Raw genomic sequence first — 20,456 nt, forward strand, 5'->3', positions numbered from 1 at the left:
AGCTTCATTTGTTGAATCATCAAAGCACGCCAATGTGGCAAGGGTGGTCCCAGCTCCTACCGCCAGGTTTTCAGAATTGTGGAAATCCCGAATAACATCGCCCATTGCACATATCTCTTAAACCCGGGCGGCGGCCTCTCTATGAATTTGTAAATGTAAAATAAAATCAGAGGGTCACACACTAGCGAGCACCCCCACTGTGAGTGTAGAGAGAGAAGAATATTCCCCCAGAATTGCTGCACCAAAGGACAGAGCCAGAACATATGTGCCAGTGAGGCTGACCCGCTCCCACACCTGGTGCAGGTCCCATCACAAACTTCAGTTCTACGTGCTACTCTCTTTGGTGCCAGGTATGTCCTCAAAAGAAATCTATATAACTTTTCACACTGCGGGACTGACAGGTGTTGTAAGTGAATTTTCCTAATGAAGTTCTTGCAATTCTCCAGAGTAAGCGTGCACCCCAAGTCCTCTGACCAATTTGCGGCCAGCCTCGTGTAATCTATTTCTTGTGTAGAGTCCTTTAGTTGCTGAAGATGAAACCGCAGGGGGACAGACTCCTGTGCCCCCAGCGAATAGTTCTCTGTAAGAATATCTACTACATCTTCTGTGAGGTCAGACCACGTGAGAGAGGTCACATAGTGCTTTAATTGTGTGTGCGCAAAGTAGTGTGTACCAGGAATGCCAAACTCTAATATGGAATTATATTTATAATGTATAACAGTAATCAGTACTAATAAAACATTCATAAAAATTAGAAAATAATGCAAGTACATCAAAAGTCAGATTACATCAGTAATGAGTACATTCTGTAAATCATGCAGATTTCATGCAATACTTCTTGATCAACAGGAGCAAGTAGAGAGCTAATTTTTTTAAGCATGCATCATCTGTGACTGCACTAATACTACAGGGACAAAATTATATCTTAATGGGGAGAATTACAATTCTACCGATAGGCCTAGCAAAAGAGTCAGGTCTTCACATTGTATCTATAAACCAGATAACTGCCTATATAGTTTCATTTCTCTGAACATTTTATTTTTAAACCTTCAAGCTGCTACGGGAAATGCTGTCTCATAAGTCCCAGTTAATTTGGTCTGTGCTATGGATAGGACAAAGATCAGCTATCTTAGTGTGATCTGACTGCCTGATCTGGACTATAAGATGATTGCTCCATTGGGTTTTCAGGGGCTACCCTGTACTTAGCTCCATATGCTAACATCAGCAGTTTAAACCTCTAGTGGTATTTCACTGCAAGCCAGTGTAACTTTTGCAGAATAGAGATTGCTCTCTTAATGATATTTCCATTACATAGCTTCCCACTATTCCAGAACCTGTGGATTAGTTGTGTCCATCAACCAGCAGGTGGAGATAGGGAACTGAAAACTAAGCTGAGACATATCTCTCTTGGCATCTAGTCAAGCTCCTTAGTATTTTCTGTCTCCAGCAGGTGGGTGGACACACTTTTCAGTGTCTGGTTCTGAGTGCTTTGTTGTTGGTCCAGAGGTGTTCAGCTCATATTAGCCTTCTCCTCAAGTCACTTCACTGGCTCCCTATCCTTTTCCGCATACAGTTCAAACTCCTCTTATTGACTTATAAGTGCATTCACTCTGCAGCTCCTCAGTACCTCTCCACTTTCATCTCTCCCTACATTCCTCCCCGGGAACTCCATTCACTGGGTAAATCTGAACTCCTAACCCTTACTCATTCAGTACCCTTATTTTATCATCCCCACCTTAGTAATTCTCTCATCTCTTATTTGTCCTGTCTGTCCTAATTAGATTGTAAGCTCTGTCGAGCAGGGACTGTCTCTTCATGTGTAGAGCGCTGCATACATCTAGTAATGCTATAGAAATGATGATTAGTAGTAGAGATGTTTCAGCTCTGTTTTTAGCTGGAGTACTTTGGATTTTGCAGTATCTTGCAGTATCTTGGCTTATTTCTGACATACAAATTATTGCTGTAATCTGTATAAATTATTACAGTTGCTTAAAGTGGACAGGGAAAAATTAAAGTGAATAAAAATAATAAAACATTGAAGGCCCTGGGTGAGACCAATCTTGAATCTTAAATTGGAAATATAAGTTGGAAGTGTGAGAGAAAGCAAAGCCCTGGGTGAGACCAGGGTTACATATAGATGCAATAATAGGTGAAATCAGAAGAGGAGAAAAACTTTTTCATGTTACTGTATGTTCCTATGTGCTTTATTTCAAAGTTACCCATTCATGGACACTCTGTGGAGCTTGCAGTCTAGTTAAGAAAGGTTTCAAAAACTCAGCTGAAATAAAAGTATACCACAGTCTGTACCTCGCTCCTGGTAACACTGTGTGGTAACCCAGTCAAATAGGTCATATTTACCAATGAAGTGGTCTAATTGGAAATTGTTAATCTGTCAAAAGACCTTGCAAATCCACTGAATATACATATATAGGTGGGGAAAAGAACCTCAGAAAACACTCGGTAATGTATTATGGTTTCTTGACTTATTGTGGCTTCTTGAATCACTCTCAGGTGATTAATCAATCATTGGTTCAGAAAAAAACCACAGAAGTCTTAAATTTTCTCAAAATATATTTTCACTCAATATCTTATAAGGCATGAAGGCTAATACATCACTTGGTGTTTTCTGAGGTTCTTTCCCCCACCTATAAATGTATATTCAGTGGATTTGCAAGGTCTTTTGGCAGATTGTGTTTACTTATGTAATTTTAAGGACCTCTTTTATTTGCCATTGATACACGGAATAATAAAAGTACCCTACTTTCTAACTCTATATTTATTGTACCACTTCAGGTGGTTCTCTGGATATTCAGTTTGCTTGAATGCCTTTGTGCAAGTTTGAAATCAATTTTAAACACTTGAAATGACACCTTAGTAAAACAGCAAAGCAATTTACAATTTAAATCAATAAAATACTGTGCAAAATACAACAAAATTAAGTTCCTTCTCCTAGATCAGACTCTTGTTCCTGGATATCCTCTTGGTGCCATTTGAAATAGTGGAAAATGCCGTTTAGGTACCCTAATGGCTGCCTTTTTAGTGGTTGCTCCTCCACGTGGTACTGTTCTAGGTCCTTTTGAGCAGAAATTCAAGATATTTTTATCATTGTTCTCCAACAGAAATGCCTATATATTTGGAAACTTAGCTCCTTCTACTATTCTTTGGTCCCTCTATTATCTTATGTCAGTGGTTCCCAAACCTGGTCCTGGAGGCACCCCAGCCAACCAGGTTTTCAAGATACCCATAAACAATATTTATGAGAGAGATTTGCATGCACTGCCTCCACTGCATGCAAATCTATCTCATGAATACTCATGGATGTACTAAAAACCTGACTGGCTGGGGAACCTCCAAGACTAGGGCCAAGATGCACAAAAGTCCTCGTTAGAGCCGTTCCGTACCGAATTCCATAATGAAATCGGTACGGAACGGCTATGCACGAAGGATAGGGAATGCAAATGAGCTGTTCGTTGCAGCTCACTTGCATTCACTAACTCTTCGTTAAAAACCCTCGGTAATCGGCCCGTAAAGCATGCGCAGAGCAGCCAAGCGTTATGCTGGCTGCTCTGCGCATGCCACAAATGTAAAACAAAAAAAAACCCCTAAAAACAAACACATCCTTTATGGATGGCCCCCCCCCCCCCCCCACACCTGAGGTCGCCGCTGCTCCCCACTTCCCCCTGCATAAAAATCAAAACTTTAGCAGCCCCGGCCCCCCTCCCTTCCTCTCTTCCTTTCTCTCTTTCTCTCCAGCTCCGCCTCCTGCCATCCTCCGCCCCTGTGCCCCGCTGCCGCTTCCCCCGTCCACTGGGCCCCCCTCTGTCTTACCAGGCCCGCGCAGCGCCTCTCACCTCTGTGTGAAGGCGCTGCACGGGCAAGAAGAACAGCTGATCGAGTCTTCGGACGTCTCTTTTTTCCTTCTGGGCCCGCCCTCGTCTGACGTAAATGGTTACTTACGGGTGCGGGGCACGGGGGCAGAGGATGGCGGGAGGCGGAGCTGGGGAGAAAGAGAGAAAAGAAGAGAGGAAGGGAGGGGGGCCGGGGCTGCTAAAGTTTTGATTTTTATGCAGGGGGAAGCGGGGAGCAGCGGTGACCTCGGGCGGGGTGGGGGGGGGGCAAGGCCGTCCATAAAGGACGCTCCTGACGAGCACCTTTGCCCCCTCCCGATCCTTTTTTTTCCCCTTTTTTTTGTTTAATGCAGGGGGAGCGGGGAGCAGCGGTGACCTCGGGCGTCAATAAAGGATGCTCCTGACGAGCGTTTTTGCCCCCTTCGCGACTTTTTTTTTGTTTGTTTTTACATTTAAGTTTTAGCTGGGCAGCCCCAACGAGAGGTACAGACCTCTCGATAGCGTTCCGGTAGTTTTCCTGCGTTAGGGCAAGCGGAAAACTTTAGTGCATCTCATTTCAATAGGGTTTCTACACAATTTGCTCATCTGCATTCCGTTTTCGTTTGCTGCTACCGTCGTCGGAAAATGGCCTTTAATGCATGCCATGGTTAAAAAGTTGGTCGTTAAAGGGTCGTTAAAGGCACATTTAATTTAGTGCATCTGGCCCTAGGTTTGGGAACCACTGCCTTATGTGACTTAAAAGGAGATGGGGAGCTAACATCTGTAGATGCATTGACAGCTGTAGCTGCTGCTTGTGTACCTTTTTGAAAATACGCATTTCCAAGGCTTGGTGAGACTCGCAGTGTAGATTAAGTATGAAAGTATAGGAGAAACCTCCTTTCAGAGAGCTGTCTGCCAGCCATGATGATGCTTCTTTGCTGTCTAGACCATGATAGCTTCAGATTAACTGATCCCCCACAAGGGTCTGTACTTGTGGCACTTGCTCACTGTCTCTTTCATTTTATGTATTTTAGCCTCACTGTGCAGTGTGTTGTGGAACCTCTATAATTACTACAAACAGTTCTCAGAGCGCGTTCAAACCAGAATTAACGAGCTTCGCTGTCCCTTGGAGAAAGAACTAAAGGTAATGCCAGTGGCAGTAGTTAATATATATATATATATATATTTTTTTTTTTTTAAAGTTTAAAAAAATGAAGGGATTTGGTCCAATTACATCCAAGCAAGGTGTTAGGAAGATACGGTTCTGTGCATGGAATGTGTAGTGCTTGGTTTAAGGTTTGTGGATGTGGTGGATAAAATTGCTTTACTATACTGAGTTATAAGAATAAATCATAAGTACATAAGTAATGCCATACTGGGAAAAGACCAAGGGTCCATCGAGCCCAGCATCTTGTCCACGACAGCGGCCAATCCAGGCCAAGGGCACCTGGCAAGCTTCCCAAACGTACAAACATTCTATACATGTTATTCCTGGGATTTTGGATTTTTCCAAGTCCGTTTAGTAGCGGTTTATGGACTTGTCCTTTAGGAAACCCCTTTTTAAACTCTGCTAAGCTAACCGCCTTCACCACATTTTCCGGCAATGAATTCCAGAGTTTAATTACATGTTGGGTGAAGAAACATTTTCTCCGATTTGTTTTAAATTTACTACACTGTAGTTTAATCGCATGCCCCCTAGTCCTAGTATTTTTGGAAAGCGTGAACAGACGCTTCACATCCACCTGTTCCACTCCACTCATTATTTTATATACCTCTATCATGTCTCCCCTCAGCCGTCTCTTCTCCAAGCTGAATAGCCCTAGCCTCCTTAGTCTTTCTTCATAGGGAAGTCGTCCCATCCCCACTATCATTTTAGTCGTCCTTCGCTGCACCTTTTCCAATTCTACTATATCTTTCTTGAGATGCGGCGACCAGAATTGAACACAATACTCAAGGTGCGGTCGCACCATGGAGCGATACAACGGCATTATAACATCCTCACACCTGTTTTCCATACCTTTCCTAATAATATCCAACATTCTATTCGCTTTCCTAGCCGCAGCAGCACACTGAGCAGAAGGTTTCAGCGTGTTATCGACGACGACACCCAGATCCCTTTCTTGGTCCGTAACTCCTAACGTGGAACCTTGCATGACGTAGCTATAATTCGGGTTCTTTTTTCCCACATGCATCACCTTGCACTTGCTCACATTAAACGTCATCTGCCATTTAGCCGCCCAGTCTCGTAAGGTCCTCTTGTAATTTTTCACAATCTTGTCGCGAGTTAACGACTTTGAATAACTTTGTGTCATCAGCAAATTTAATTACCTCGCTAGTTACTCCCATCTCTAAATCATTTATAAATATATTAAAAAGCAGCAGTCCTAGCACAGACCCCTGAGGAACCCAACTAACTACCCTTCGCCATTGTGAAATCAAACTGAAAGAATGTGCCCTGCCAGGGTGAAAAAGCAGATGAAAATCCAGATAGTCTGTCATAGTAACTTTTTAAAAGAAACTGTGTTTAAATTGGAAGTTTTAACTGAGCATTGTTAAAATTTTACAGCATGGTTTTTAATGTGCCATCTGTTAGAGATGAAGGGCCGTGTTTAATAAGGCACGCTATGGGTGTCTCTAGTGTTAACACTCGCTACAAACATTAGCATGCCTACAGAGCAGCTTAGTAAACAAGGCCCGAAGAGTTGAAAAAGAAGCAGCACTTTTTTAAGATGCATTTTTCAGCTAAGTACGTAAGTATTACCATACTGGGTCAGACCGAAGGTCCATCAAGCCCAGCATCCTGTTTACAACAGTGGCCAATCCAGGTTACAATTACCTGGCAAGATCCTAAACAGTACAATACATTTTATGCTGCTTATCCTAGAAATAAGCAGTGGATTTTCCCCAATTCCATTTTAATAATGGCTTACGGACTTTTCTTTTAGGATGTTAAATAAACTTTTTTTAAACCCCACTAAGCTAACTGCATTTACCACATTCTCTAGCAATGAATTCCAGAGTTTAATTACACGATGAGTGAAGAAATATTTTCTCCAATTTGTTTTAAATTTACTACTTTGTAGCTTCATTGCATGCCCCCTAAACCTAGTATTTTTGGAAAGAGTTAAAAAGTGATTCACGTCTATCCGTTGCAATCCATTCATTATTTTGTAGACCTCTTATCATATCTCCCCTCAGCCGTCTTTTCTCCAAGCTGCAGAGCCCTAGCCACTTTAGCTTTTCCTCATAGGAAGTCGTCCCATCCCCCTTATAATTTTTGTCGCTCTTTTCTGTACGTCTTTTTTGAGATGCGGTGGCCAGAATTGAACACAATATTCGAGGTGCATTCGCACCATGGAGCATTACAAAGGCATTATAATGTCCTCATTTTTGTTTTCCATTCCTTTCCTAATAATACCAAACATTCTATTTGTGTTCTTATCCGCCACCTCGCACACTGAGCAGATGATGCCTAGATTTCTGGTCAGTGACTCCTCTTTCCCATGTGCATCACTTTGATGCTCTCAAGTCCATTTAGGAACTGCCTTTGTTACTGCTATAATACATGACTTGGTGCCCCATATATAAGGTATAAAGCAGGTTTTCTTACTTCTAGAACATATAAAGTTTAAAGGTGCTTTGTCCGAGATGTGGTAGGCAGAATGTGGAGCCCACAGGGTTCTCCTTTGTCACCAACTTTGTTTAATATCATAATGTCCTCCTTGGGATCAGTTTCAAAATCCACTGGCTATAAAATGTTTAGCTCTGCTGATGACATCACAATTTTATTGCCCTTTGTTCAGTCATCTGAAGATACCGCTATTTATTTATTTTGACATTTATACCCCATGTTATCCCGAACATACTTGAGTTTAATGTGGCTAACAGTAAATAATTATAATCATTGTAATTATTCCATTAGTTCATTGTAAGCCGACTTGGGGCTGCTAAACTGCGGCAAAAGGCGGGGTATAAATGACCTAAATAAATAAACAACAGACAAGTTTTACAAAGCCATAAACAAAATATCAAATATAGACTATTGATTGCTATTAAGATAAGGGATTGTATTCAGCTTCTAGAGCTATGGATTTGGAACCGTCATCTGAAACTTAACAAAGAAAAAACTAAATTCTTACTGTTGGGTCAAGGCAGTGGTGTCTGGAATTGATAACATCTTGAAATCAAATGGTCATAACTTTTCATTTGAGGATATTAAAATGTTAGGGATAACACTAACTGGCTCTCTAACACTGGAATCTCAAATTAATAGGATGGTTAGAAAATCTTTTTTTCTTGTTGAAAAAATTGAGGAGACTTTGTAATTTGCTGAATACTCCAGTTTTTTGCTTGGTAGTCCAAAGTCTGCTTCTCTCGGTATTGGATTATAGTAATATTATTTATGCAAGACATCAAAAAGCTCTTAGTAAGAAAATTCAAGCGATCCAAAGTACTGCAATTCGATTTATTCTCAGCCCATTTATGTGATACCGTGATACTGCTGGTAGACCTACATTTGCTACCAATCAATGTCCAAATTCAGTTTAAAGTATATACGATGGTTTACAAAGTCCTGTATGGATTGGCTCCTGCATACTTGTCTGAAAGGGTTCAGATTCCAGCTAAAGAAAGATGCCTTCGTGATTCCATGCTGCTGCGTTTTCCATATCTTAGCAAGCTGAAATACAAAACTATTTTTTTTCTGCAGATTTTGCTTACCAAGCTCCTGCTATCTGGAATACCCTTCCTGCTCAAATTAGAGTGATACAGGACTATCTGCCTTTTAGGAAGGCATTAAAAACTTTTTGTTTTTGAGAAATTTCTGGTCTCTTAATAAGCTTTATTTTATTCTTCTCTATTCATACTGTTAGCTGAAGGAACTGCCTGGTTTTCTTTGATTCTGTGATCCACATAGAATTCGATGGCTGTTTGCTGAATATAAGAATCCTTGTAATGTAATTATGACAGTGCTTCTCAACCCCATCTTCAGGGCACACCCAGCCAGTTGGGTTTTGAGGATATCCACAATGAACATTCATGAGATTGATTTGCGTGCACTGCCTCCTTGTTATGCAAATCACTCATGCATGTTCATTGTGGGTATCCTCAAACCTCAACTGGCTGGATTGTGCCCCGACGACTAGGTTGACAACCACTGGATTAAATCTGAAATGTGTTGTCCAGCCAGGCAGACACTTTTACAGGTCTGGTTTATATCTGAATTAGTCTTGTAAGTGCAATAGGATTTGTTTTCCTTTGAGAGGATGAACATCTATTCCTTTCCAAAAATTGGAAAGTCAAGACACAAAAAAAGTCTTTTTCTTTCAACTTCTAAGCAGCTTGTAAATACAAAGAAAAAACATAATTTGAAATGTCTGTGTACAAATGCTACAGGCCTAAAAATAAGATGAGACAGTTGGAGTACATAGCACTAAATGAAGAGGTAGGTAGAGGCATTTTGAAGCCCTGGAGGAAGGAGGACAACCAATGGGTACAATTATATCACAATAATAGGGTGGATCAAATTGGAGGAGGTAGGTAGAGGCATTTTGAAGCCCTGGAGGAAGGAGGACAACCAATGGGTACAATTATATCACAATAATAGGGTGGATCAAATTGGAGGGGGTGGGGTTACACTATTAGAGGGAATTGAGTCAAGAACATAAAGAGTAGCCATACTGGATCAGACCAATGGTCAATTTAGCCTAGTATTCTGTTTTCCAAACAGTGGCCAAGCCAGGTCACAAGTACCTGACAGAAACCCAAATCATGGCAACATTCCATACAACAAATTCCAGGGCAAGCAGTTGCTTCCCCTTGTCTGTCTCAATAGCAGACTATGGACTTTTCCTCCAGGAATTTGTTCAAACTTTTTTTAAACCCAGATACGCTAACCGCTGTTACCACATCCTCCAGCAAATGTCTGTCACAGACGCACACAAACTTCCTTACGTTGCCCCCCCTCCTCGAAAATCACCTACCCTGCACCCCACCCTCTCTCTGTCTGACAGACACATTCTCTGACACACACACACACACACACTCTGTCGGTATCTCACACACACAGTGAATCACTCTCTCACACAGCCTCGCTGTGTCTCTCTATCTGTGACACACACACAATCAATCGACATTATCTTTCTCTCTCCCACACACTGTCGGCCCACTCACACACACACACTCTGTCACAGTCTATCTCTCTCTCACTCACACTGTCTCTCACACACACACACAGTGTCTCTCTCTCACACAGTCTCACACACACACACACATACACTGTCACACACACACTCGCACATTCACTCTCTCTCTCTCTTTCTCACACACAGTCACTGTCAAACACACTCTGTCAAACATACACACTCAAAGGAAAACCTTGCTAGCGCCTGTTTCATTTCTTACAGAATCGGGCCTTTTTTACTAGTAACTAACTAAATAAACTGTTATTAAGACAGACATGAGGAAAGTTACTGCTTATCCTTGGGTTAGAGTAGTGTGGAATCTTACCACTTTTTGAGACTCTGCCAAGGTACTTGTATCCTGCACTGCCCACTGTTGGGAACAGGATACTGAGCTAGGTGGACCCATTGGTCTGACCCCGTTAGAGCAATTATGTTCAGTGACTGGCAAAGAACCCAAGGATATACCAAAATCGTGTCTTCCAGGGTGAGTCCTGGACTCATCTAGCAGGATTCAAGGAAAGGAAACTATCAGATAAAATTACATTTTACCTTTTTTCATCCTGCCCCTTTCTAAAGAAGATGGGCAGTACTGCCTCATTTTGAAGACATCCTTACTTTCACTAAACAAAATATGAATTTTTAAGATTTTAATTGCAGACTTAAGGGGCCCTTTTTACAAAGGCACGGTAGCTGTACTGCATGGGTAGTGCGTACCAAATTGGCTTTACCGCCAGACTACTGCAGGCAACAAGGAGGTAGTTGAGTTTGGCGCGTGCAGCTTTTTATGGTAGAAGCATATTTTCAATTTTCTACCATGGGAGACATTCCCATCGGTTATCAGCAGCATGCCCACATTTCAGCAGTCTGCCCATTTATTGCATGAGTAACATGTGAGCCTGCTAAATGGGAGACGGTAAGGGCTCAGGCAGTAAATTTTATTATTAGCGCATAGCTGTTTAATGCTTCATTTTAAATAAGGCCTTTTCCCCGCTGCGGTAGAAAGTGACCTAGCCCATGCTAATTTCACGCGCCAAAATTAGCGTGGGCCACGTTTTGCTGCGGCTTAGTAAAAGGGCCCCTAATTGTTTTCTCTGCCTTGCTCAGTTCTGCTGCCTTCTTTAACATTCTTTCTGTACATCGTTTGCCTCTCAGATGTGATAAAGGTACAAAAATAGTCCCTATTGTGCTGGGCATCACAGGCCTGAATTCAGTAAAAGCAGTTTCCAAGTACACATTGAAAAGTTCTCTACAAAGTACATATTATGTTTGGAAGGAAGCTGTCTGCTGCAATGCAAGTACTATAGCAAGTGTTAGCAGTACATCTGAGAGAGTAAGATCATATTCTTCACACAGTAGCTTAGGATTGAGGTTCATTAAACAAAACCCATTTGGAGATGCTGCCCCCCTCCCAATTTTCAGCATTGCAGTTAAATAACGTTAGTGATAAACAGTTTAAAAATATAACGATAGTTCTTTGAAATAAGACTTTTTTTTTTTTTTGCAGGATTTTGTAAATATCTCAAGGTGGAATGATGCCAGTTTCTGGTCCATGAAGCAGTCTGTAGAAAGGACACACAGGTAATGGTGAAAAGGGTCAGAAAGGGCAGAGATCCGTGTAATATATAATACATTTTCCATACATGGGTCCATAGTAGGGGTAGATGGAGAATGATTTTTTTTTTGTTTCACCTTTACTAATGTGTTATCGAAACAAGATTTTATTCATTAGATGAAACCAGTAGTTTTCTTGTTCTGGGTATGCAACTCTCAAAATGGTGAATTAAAACTTTTTCCGACCCTGTTTTGCTTTACACATTTGTTGTTTGCACATTTTTCTCAGACAATGAGGAATGAGTAAAAAAACACAGAATTATTTTGGCATTGAATATATGTAGTGTGTAGCAATGGGGGAGGGTACCAGGAACTCTTAAGGACAAGCAGGATTGCAGGTTCTCACATGTGGGTGATGTTATCTGACAGAACCAGGTGCAGGAAAACTTAGCTTAGAACTAATCTAGAAGAACAAGCTGGAGCTAGAAAAATGCCTTTCCCGCTGCACTTCACAAGTGTTTTCTTCCTGTATGTCCTTAACAGATCAGTCCAGATGAATGAGTTATGCTCCCCTGCCAGCAAACTGAGTCAGAGAAAAAACTTGTCAAGGAACTTTCCTACCCTATATGACCAGTACCTGAGAACTATTTAACCAGTATTTCTGTCTTCAGGTGGTACAGACATCTGGATAGTCTGGGACTGCTGCAGGGGCGTAGCCAGACTTCGGTGGGAGGGGGGGTCCAGAGCCCGAGTTGAGGGGGCACATTTTAGCCCCCCTGGTGCCGCCGACCCCCCCCCCCCACCACCATTGCCAACCCGCCACCACCTTTCACGACCTCCCACCCTCCCGACCCCCCCCCCCCCCCACTGCGAACCCTCCTCCGCCGCTGCCTACCTTTGTTTTTGCTGGCGGGGGACCCCAATCCCCGCCAGCCGACGTCCTCTTTGTCCTGCAGTCAGTGCAAAAAAATCTTTGTTCTGTTGCATGCTGATGTCCTGCACGTTTTTTTGCACTGACTGCAGGATGAAGAGGACATAGGCTGGCGGGGATTGGGGTCCCCTGCCATCAAAAGCAAAGGTAGGCAGCGGCGGGGGAGGGTTCGCGGGGAGGGGGGGTCAAGAGGGTCGTCGGGAGGGGGGTTCAGGATGAAATCTATGGGGGCCCAGGCCCCCTCGGGCCCCACGTAGCTACGCCACTGGGACTGCATAAATAAGTCCTTATGCAAGCTTGCCTGTATTCCTCCAGATGGGCCACTGGATAGACAGCTTGATCAGGGTCACAGCCATTACCCTTCGCTAATGCAAGGCAAAGCAAAGTCCTTTTAGCAAAGAGCTTCCATGTGACAGGCAGGGTTTTGTCTGTCTCCATCTGCTGGCAGGGGAACATAACCCACTTATCTACTGGATTGGTCTGATTAGATTTTGGGAACGGAAATAAACAGTAAGGTCAAATTTGATCTTAGTATAAAGAAAATATGCTTTGACACCTGTGTTTTTCGTGGGTAGAAGGCCTCAATCCGTTTTAGTGCTCTTAAGTTTTTTGGCAAATTTTCTTAGCTTTTTTTGGGGGGGGGGGGGGGGGGGTCAACATTTGTCTTCAGTCACCTCTTTGAGTCCAACTGGGCTTTTTTTGAGTTAAAATGGAGTTGCTTAATTTTTTTTATGTCTATTGCTTTTCTCATCAACATAGCCCAGAAGAAAGACCAGAACAGCTTTAAAAAATATATGGTCTATGTGGTGTGGATGTTTATATATATAATATAACACATAATTTCACTGCAATACAGAAAATGAATCATAACGAAAACTAGGAAATAAAAACTTGAAGTGTACAAGAATAGATATAACAGAGAGGCTCCAATAATCAGAAAAATCCTGAAGCTGCTTGAATATCGTTTAGATATTTCCAAGTCATGTTTAAAGACTAACTCTTAGGGTTTAGATTAATGCAATTGGCAGTTAATCACCACTGCATAGAAAGAACAGACCTGTCACCCTACAGCCTTAGATGTTGTATTTAGGCACGGTTTTCTGTATCTTGGGATCTGAGTTGTTTTAAATCAGCTGATGAATTCTTAGTTGGACTGTTGAAGGACTTACAAATATTGCATGGCATGCATAGCTACACTGAATTATGACTTCTTTGTTATCAGATCGTATGATCATTTTGAAATGTGATTTCATGTTTCATGTACTGCTACTTTAACAAATAGACTTAGCCGTTTAAAAACCTGAGGGTGTGGGTTATAGGAATGGACAGGGTGGGAAGAAAAGTGTTAAAATGTTGATATGATTATTACCTTGCTTTTACTCAGACGATTTGGTTTGTAATATGTTGTATCTGGATCTTGTTGGCTGTTTATTTTGATACATCATCAGCAAAACTGTTGAAGCATTAAATCAGCTGATGAAAACGCCCTTTGAGTCACTAGACTCTAGTGAGCTAAAGAACCTGACATGGAATGCTTTATTTTTTACGGTGGTCGCTTCAGCACACAGGGAGAGCTGCAGGCCTTAGTGCATGATCCACCCTATTCGAAGATTTTCAACAATAGAATGATTCTGCACATGCTTTCAGAGTTTTGATCTGTCCTGCAAAATCTCCTCAACTTCTGTAGAATCCAGCTACTTCCCCCGAGGCCTGTTTTCTTTAATTTCAAGGTTCACGTGTCAAAAAAAAAAAAAAAAAACCAACACCAGAACAACAAAAAAAATGAAAATGGCCTGTAGCCATTTAAAATAATTCTGCTGTATGTCCATTGGTAGTGCTTTTGGGATTCTTCCTCTTCCCCGTCCCTTTAAAAAAATTTTTTTTTTAAAATGAAGTCCACCAATAGTGTGAGTTAAATTTTAAAATCTGTTCCCTTCCCTTCTGTAGCTAGAGTGAAGGGAATAAATCCTTCTATCCATGTAGAACACATGCTTACAAGTAAGTACCTTGGTTTTGCTCTTGTCCTTATTTATTCTCTTTGTCTTGACTGTAGAACTCTCTTTAAGTACATGAAGAAGTTTGAAGCTGCTCTCTGTGAGCCTTGTCTGTCTTCACTTGTGGAGAGCACTGGAGAGCAGCAGCAGCTGGACTGCATGGCTGGGCAGGAAGCGGCTGATGTTGTACATAGCTCAGTGCAGAGGCTAAAGATTGTGCTCAGAGAAACATTGAATATCAGAATGGACAGTGTGCAGGTAAAGGCTTTCATTTGAGTTTGAAGCCTAATTAACATTGATTTTAAATTGAAGTGAACCCTGTTTTATAACATATGAGCCCCCAACTCTTCAGAAGTCACAGGTAAAATGTGACCATCTCTGGGAAAAGGCGACTAAAGTCAGCAGAAAGAAAAATTAGGTTTTAACAAATTCTGTTAAAGCAAATAATTTGTAATACAACAGACCAAACCCCATCCTTTTATGTGAAAAAATTAAAAAAATTTGAGGGTGGGAAAGGGTTAGTGAGACCTGGGGGAGTAAGGGGAGGTCATCCCTGATTCCCTCCGGTGGTCATCTGGAGGCATATTTTCAAAGCACTTAGCCCTCCAAAGTTCCATAGAAACCTATGGAACTTTGGAAGGCTAAGTGCTTTGAAAATATGCCTCCTGGTCAGTTTGGGCACCTTTTTGTGGCTTGGTCGTAAGAAAAAAAGGACCAGGTGAAGTCGTCCAAGTGTCCGTCAGGGACGCCCTTTTTTTCCCATTATGGGTCGAGGACACTCATGTGTTAGGCACGCCCAAGTCCCACCTTCGCTATGCTTCCGACACGCCCCTGGGAACTTTGGTCGTCCCCGCAACGGAAAGCAGTTGGGGACGCCCAAAATCGGCTTTTGATTATGCCGATTTGGGCGACCCTGTGAGAAGGATGCCCATCTTGCGATTTGTTTTGAAAGATAGGCGTCCTTCTCTTCCGAAAATAAGCCTGATAGTGTTTCAGATTTGGCAAGACTAATTCCTGATCTTGTGCTAATTTGGTTTGTGCCATTTTGGGTATACTGGAGCTGTAACAGCTTACAGAAATTATTTATAACGAAAAAAAATCACAAGTTATTTTTTCTCCTATACTGGTGTAATATTTTCAATGAAGCCTGTTTATATGCACCATGTCTGGTAAAAGGGGTGTGGCTATCATAGGGGCAGAGCCATAAGTAGTGACCCTGTGCCCCTATGGTTACTCATAATGAGTACCGGTCCCGTTTTTCCTTTAAAAAAAAAAAAAGCACTGAGTAAAAGGGACAAGAAAATAAACAAACATTTTTGTTTGAGCAGTCTTATGACCAGGGTTAAAGTTATAAGAGCTGCTTAAATTTAAATTTGGTACAGAGCTGAAGAACAGTTTTTGAAGGTTGGTTGTGTCAGATACTTGTTTTGTGTGAATGTGTATTCTTAACTGTTTAGAATGATCATGAACATTTTTTAAAATTGTAATCTGCCAAGAATGCCCAGGTTGTCTAGGATATAAATATAAATTAATTAAACTAAATAAATTAGTCAAAAGTCAATGAAAGAGTACTGACAACAAAACAAAGAATAAAATTTTCTAGCAAATCATATATCATTGCTGACAAATTATTATAATTTATAAAAATAAAATTAAACACATTTTAATACTGGGTGAATTGTCATTGAGCAGTAACAATATTTAAAAATTATTGAAAGTTAAATATAAATACATTTTTACAGAATTTGCACGACTTCCTTTCACATCAGTGAACGTGAAGGAGGTGTACATATATAAAATACATGAAGTTTATATTGTTTCTAATCAACAAGGCTGTAAAGTCTCACACCAACAGTTTTGACGATGTAGCCTCATGGCTATCGAACTACAGGCTGAAGTTGAATCCTTCAAAATCAGTGTTGCTGACTCTCTAGGCATCGTTCTCTATGTTCTTTATCACCAATTTATTGGTGGTGATCTGCTTGTCATAAAGGATTCTGTAAAGGTATTAGGAATACTTATAGATCATAGCTATCATTTTATTTTCACATTTCTTCATTGATTCAAAAACCTTTTGGCATGTTTGTTTTAGTTATTATTTTATATTTATTTACGAAGGCTTAATATACTGCCAGTCGCACTACAGGTATTCTGGAATAACAGTCTTAAATTGCTAAATTTGATCCATTTAGTTTGTCCATTTATCCAGCACAAAGTCCTACAGATGCTAATTCATATATTAGTTCTCAGTCGATTAGATTACTGTAATGGAATTTATCAAGGTCTCCAGTTAAATCAGACACATCTAATTAATACAAAACATGGTGTTTATTAATAGAGAATGAAGCGGGGACAAAGTTTGCCCTGTCCCCATGAACTCTGTCCCCACAAGCTCGGTCTGATCCCATCCGCAGAAGCCATATACAATCCGCAAGCAGTATCTCTCCCTCCCTCCCAACACTGCCTTTGTCCCCTTCAGCTTCAGCCCTCCCTCCAGCGCTGCCTTTCTCCCCTTCAGCGCTGCCTTTCTCCCCTTCAGCTCCAGCCCGCCCTCCAACGCTGCCTTTGTCCCCTTCAGCTCCAGCCCACCCTCCAGCGTTGCCTCTGTCCCCTTCAGCTCCAGCCTGCCCTCCCTCTAGCTCTGCCTTTTTCCCTTCAGCTCCAGCCCTGCTCTCCCTCCCCTCAGTTCCAGCCCTCTCCAGCACTACCCCTTCCCCAACGTGAGTCCACCACTGCTCTCCCTTTTCCAGCACTGGTCCAGCACTGCCCTCCCTTCTCCAACTGCGGGTCCAGCACTACCCCTCCCTTCTCTAGCTTGGGGGTCCAGCACTACCCCTCCCTTCTCTAGCTTGGGGGTCCAGCACTACCCCTCCCTTCTCTAGCTTGGGGGTCCAGCACTATCCCTCCCTTCTCCAGTGTGGGTCCAGCAGTACCCCCTAAAAAAAAAAAACAGGAAGTTGCATCAGAAAGTGGAAATCTGTAGGAGGTAAAGCCTTGGAGCAGGCTTATAGGAAATCCCCTTGTCACAAAGGGGAGGAAAATAAGGGAGGGAAGAACAAAGGAATGAAAGGGGGAGGAGATGCCGTTTTTATTGTTTACCACCGGAGCAAGGCTTTATACCACACCTGCAGTAAAAAAAAACAATTTACTGCGATTTACCGCAGATTACAGCGGGTCCCCGTGTCATTCTCTAGTTATTAAGTGAAGGCTGAGAAATGTGATCATGTGTCTCCATTACTTGGAGAACAGCATTAACTTCCTATTTCACTACAGTCTCAGTTTAGTATTTTGAATACAACCTTATAAGTAGTTTATCAAATTGTGCCACATATTTGTTGTAAATCTTATTGTTCGTTATAGTCCATGCTGTTCACTGAGACCATCTCAGCACAGTTTGTAGATTTTGGAGTACAGTATCAATTATCAGACGTAAATGGGACTGAGCTATTGTTGGATAAATGAAAAGTCGAATAATATGGAGTGGAGGAGTGGCCTAGTGGTTAGAGCACTGGTCTTGACATCCAGAGGTGGCTGGTTCAAATCCTGCCACTCCTCCTTGTGATCTTGGGCAAGTCACTTAACCCTCCATTGCCTCAGGTACAAAAAGTTAGATTGTGAACCTTCCTGGGATAGAGAAATATCCAGTGTACCTGAATGTATGTCACCTTGAGCTACCACTGAAAAAGGTGTGAGCAAAATCCAAATAAATAAATGGTAACCCCTTAAAAAATGCACGGAAAACATACTTTATGCATGACGAACAGGCATCAGGTGTCTATAATCTCAGGTGTCCCTTAATCTCAAGTGCCCCTGTATATTTATATCAGTAATCTTCCATTCACTCTGACATTTTTGTCTCTTAAAACTGGGATTATAAACTGCCTTGATGTATCTATATAGGCAGGATATCAAATCCAAATTAATATTAGGGCTATTACAGTGTTGATTGAAACCTTGGTTTCATTTTATTTTCATTGTTTTATAATAATTTTTATAATCTTTGGTAGATCATTTGGTCTTGCATCATGTACCAGGGTGCCCTTTAGAACCCCGCAATTTTGGGCCCTGACTAGCCACTGAGTGTATGAGTATGATTTGTTCTTACTTACCCTGAACACTACTACTGTCCCAGCCCCAAGCTGGTCCAGCAATCATCCAGTGGGGCATGATGAACTCCACAATATGCTTGTTTCTAGTCACAGAAAGCATAAACAGCTTCTGTGCACACTTTGTCCCCACTAAATACCACACATCGGGATAGTTAAGTTTAAAACCCTGCAGTTAACAGTGTTTTACAAAAAAATATCTTGATTTGTTAATTTCCAGCATTTCTATTTAGGATCTGCTTCTGAGCACAACCAATTCACATGATCCATCACCCAAAACGGCAACTTCAAAATACTTTAATCCTTCAGAAGGCAGTGCTATTTTTTTTCTCCCAGTGAACATACTGCTTTATCCATCGTTTTTGTTGTGTTTTTTTTTTTTTTTTTTTTTTTTTTTGGGGGGGGGGGGGGGGGTTGATTGTGTTTGTGTGGCTGGTGGGTAACTGTAACAATCCTTTCATCTCCTGACCCCTTTGCTACTCTGTGTCTAGCTGCCCAGCTTCGGAGCCCTAAATTATAGCACAGCCCTAATGTCTTGGCAGCCAAAGTATGATTACTGCTCAGCCAACCAAGGAGCAGCCTGGGGGAGAGGCAGTATCAATGAAAGCACACTCTTCTGATAGTAAAGAAGTGTAGAAATGCATTAGAATTGGAAAAAAAAAAGCAACATTGGAGTCAACAGTACAATCTAAGGCAGGCAGATAATTTGGAGGAAAAAAAAAAAAACCCTTGATCTGAAAGCTGTGTGTTGTACACTGTACATTAGCTGGACATTCCTAGTCTATTCTATGCATTTATAGGCATCCTGTTTAGCCACCAGAGATTGTGACAGTTGTCTCCTTAGGCTTTGTATATAATTCTTCTTCAGGTGGATCCTTCAGCAGAAAGCCCAGCAGTCGTCATGCTTCCGTTGACTTCTCTTCAGCGCCGTTTGCCCAAACTTACCAAGCGAATGAAGACGGTGTGCTCAGCATTCATGGAGAAGAGCTTGCTGCTGGACCTGCTGGAGGGCCTTGATCTCTTCACAGGTGAGTAGCTGGGAGTCCTCAGGAAGCTGCATAGTGCAGTGCCTTCCTTGCAGACTGCACTGCATAATCTGACTCGTAGACTCTCCACAGATTCCTTGTCTAACAACCTCATTCATTCCCATTCAGAATCACCAGGATGTGTGTATTCAGTCTCATTTTAACAAATTTGTAGATGTTAATCTAAGCACATTTGTGAAATTGTATAGCGAAGCAGGTGACTTCCAGTTAGTGAGCAGCGAGTAAGTTAATAGTATGGTATGCTGGGGATTGGGTGGCTTGGGAAGTTTAGCATAATGGCATTCAGTCTGCTGGTCAGAGGTTCAAACCTGGATCAGTTTAGTGATGGCTGAAAGTCAGTAGCCTCTGGAAAAGCTGTTTGGTAAGCAGTGTGAAATGAGTTGGTGGACTCAGTTTGAATGAACAGGTGTGTGTATCTGAAAAATCAGCATCACAGTTTGATCCAGTTGGTATTGTTGTCATAGTCGGGCATCCAAAGATAGAACAGGCAGATTTAGGGAGTCTTCCCTAGAGAATGGTTAAGGTGCTTTGATAGAGCTTGGGGTGTTGTAAGAGAGCCCAATATGCTCCTGTTCGTGCTCAACTTCCGGTACTGTGAATCTGCCCTTTGTCATGTGCACCAGGCAAAAAAAAAAAAAAAAAAAGATGCAAACACCAAGTCCGTCTTACAGGCAAGTGAATTTGTAGGCTGAATCAGATGTGGGGTCTTCCCATTGTTGGGAGGAAATGCTCTGATTTTCCAGTTGACTCCCCTGAGAAAATTAGGACAAATCTCTGCGGAGCTAGTAGGGTAAAACTAGGAATGATTCTGCTTCTCCA

General features: G+C 41.8%; 1 protein-coding gene across 1 annotated transcript in view; it reads left to right on the forward strand.

Moving 5' to 3' along the window:
* MDN1 (midasin AAA ATPase 1) overlaps positions 1–20,456 on the forward strand; it is a 548,987-nt gene that overhangs the window by 407,178 nt on the left and 121,353 nt on the right. The window contains exons 71-74 of the mRNA XM_030199093.1: positions 4,862–4,971; positions 11,514–11,587; positions 14,545–14,743; positions 19,460–19,619. Coding sequence (XP_030054953.1) covers positions 4,862–4,971; positions 11,514–11,587; positions 14,545–14,743; positions 19,460–19,619 — 543 coding nt within the window. The remainder of the gene's footprint in view (positions 1–4,861; positions 4,972–11,513; positions 11,588–14,544; positions 14,744–19,459; positions 19,620–20,456) is intronic.

This window comes from Microcaecilia unicolor, chromosome 3, assembly GCF_901765095.1.
Source record: "Microcaecilia unicolor chromosome 3, aMicUni1.1, whole genome shotgun sequence".
In the NCBI taxonomy this organism is placed as follows: domain Eukaryota; kingdom Metazoa; phylum Chordata; class Amphibia; order Gymnophiona; family Siphonopidae; genus Microcaecilia; species Microcaecilia unicolor.